The sequence below is a fragment of the Lactuca virosa genome, chromosome 6 (assembly GCF_052849685.1).
Source record: "Lactuca virosa cultivar CGN04683 chromosome 6, Lactuca_virosa_CGN04683_v6, whole genome shotgun sequence".
In the NCBI taxonomy this organism is placed as follows: Eukaryota; Viridiplantae; Streptophyta; class Magnoliopsida; order Asterales; family Asteraceae; genus Lactuca; species Lactuca virosa.
In genome coordinates, this window is record NC_136431.1 from 255054777 (window position 1) to 255055940 (window position 1164).

The 1164-nt window shown below is 33.0% G+C and overlaps 1 protein-coding gene across 1 annotated transcript; it reads right to left on the reverse strand.

Annotated features, from left to right (window-relative positions):
* Positions 1–535: 535 nt before the first annotated feature.
* LOC145122455 (secreted RxLR effector protein 78-like) lies at positions 536–949 on the reverse strand. The gene has a single exon (XM_079058059.1). It carries the CDS (start codon positions 947–949, stop codon positions 536–538), a length of 414 nt encoding a protein of 137 aa, XP_078914185.1.
* Between the last annotated feature and the right edge of the window lie 215 nt (positions 950–1164).

The following is a 1164-nucleotide window of genomic DNA, read 5'->3' on the forward strand; positions in this document are numbered from 1 at the left end:
ATATAAAAACACAAACATTCATTTGTTGTTATTCTTGAAAAAATAAGAAAGTATCTACACATTTACATCAAAACAATAATAATCTACAAACTTTAAATTGAAAAATGAGCATGTTTAATGCAAAAAAAAATTCATCGTTATTCTTGAAATTTTTCTAAGGAATACATCATCAGTCTTGAAAATTACACCGTCGTTTATGGATTTTTTTTTCAAAGAACACGCTTCCGATTTCAACAATCTTTGATTGATGATATGACGTTTTCAATCACACATATCACATGATCATCACCATGTGATTTAAGCTCTTCAAATAGGTTTTGAAATTCTTCATTTGATACGATATTACACACTGTAATTTGTTATGTGAAATACAATTATAATAAATCCAACTTTATTGAATGAAAAATAATAGTAATTAATGGAGATAGATTCAAATAAGCAAGAACAATTGAAATAACACAAGTATAGGTACATAAAAACTACTTTAACTAAACAAAAATAATTGCTTTATTTAATTGTCTGTCGTGTGTGTAAATCAAGAGTAATTGAGCAACCCTTCCCGTTCTCCTTCAAAGATAGCATCATCTGCATAAAACAGATGAGAAATATGAGGGCCATTTGATGGAAGTTTAACCCCTTTGATCCGGGATTTGTCCCGCGCACTTTTCACAGTGATATGTAATCCTTCCATAGCGATGATAAACAAGAAAGGAGAAAGTGGATCTCCCTGTCTGACACCTTTAGAAATGGGAAATTCTTTAGTGGGTGAGCCATTTACTAGTACTGAAGCTCGTAAAGATGATAGCCATCCCATGATCCATTGCCTCCATTTGAAACGAGAGTTCATTTGATTCATAATCGAATGAAGATAATGCCAGTTGACGGAATCAAAAGCTTTCTCAAAATCAACTTTGAAGAGGAATATTTTCTTTTTGCATTTTTGGCCCATGAGAAAATTTCATTCATAATCAGGGGGCCATCAAGTATGTTTCTTCCTTCAATATATGTAGATTGCACCTCGCCCACCACCGATCCTATCACCTGTTATAGACGAATAGCGAGAATTTTTGCAACTATCTTGTACATACATCCGATTAAACTGATAGGGCGGTAATCCCCCAAGTTTAAAGGATGAATGTAACATACACATTTTGAGACCGTGTT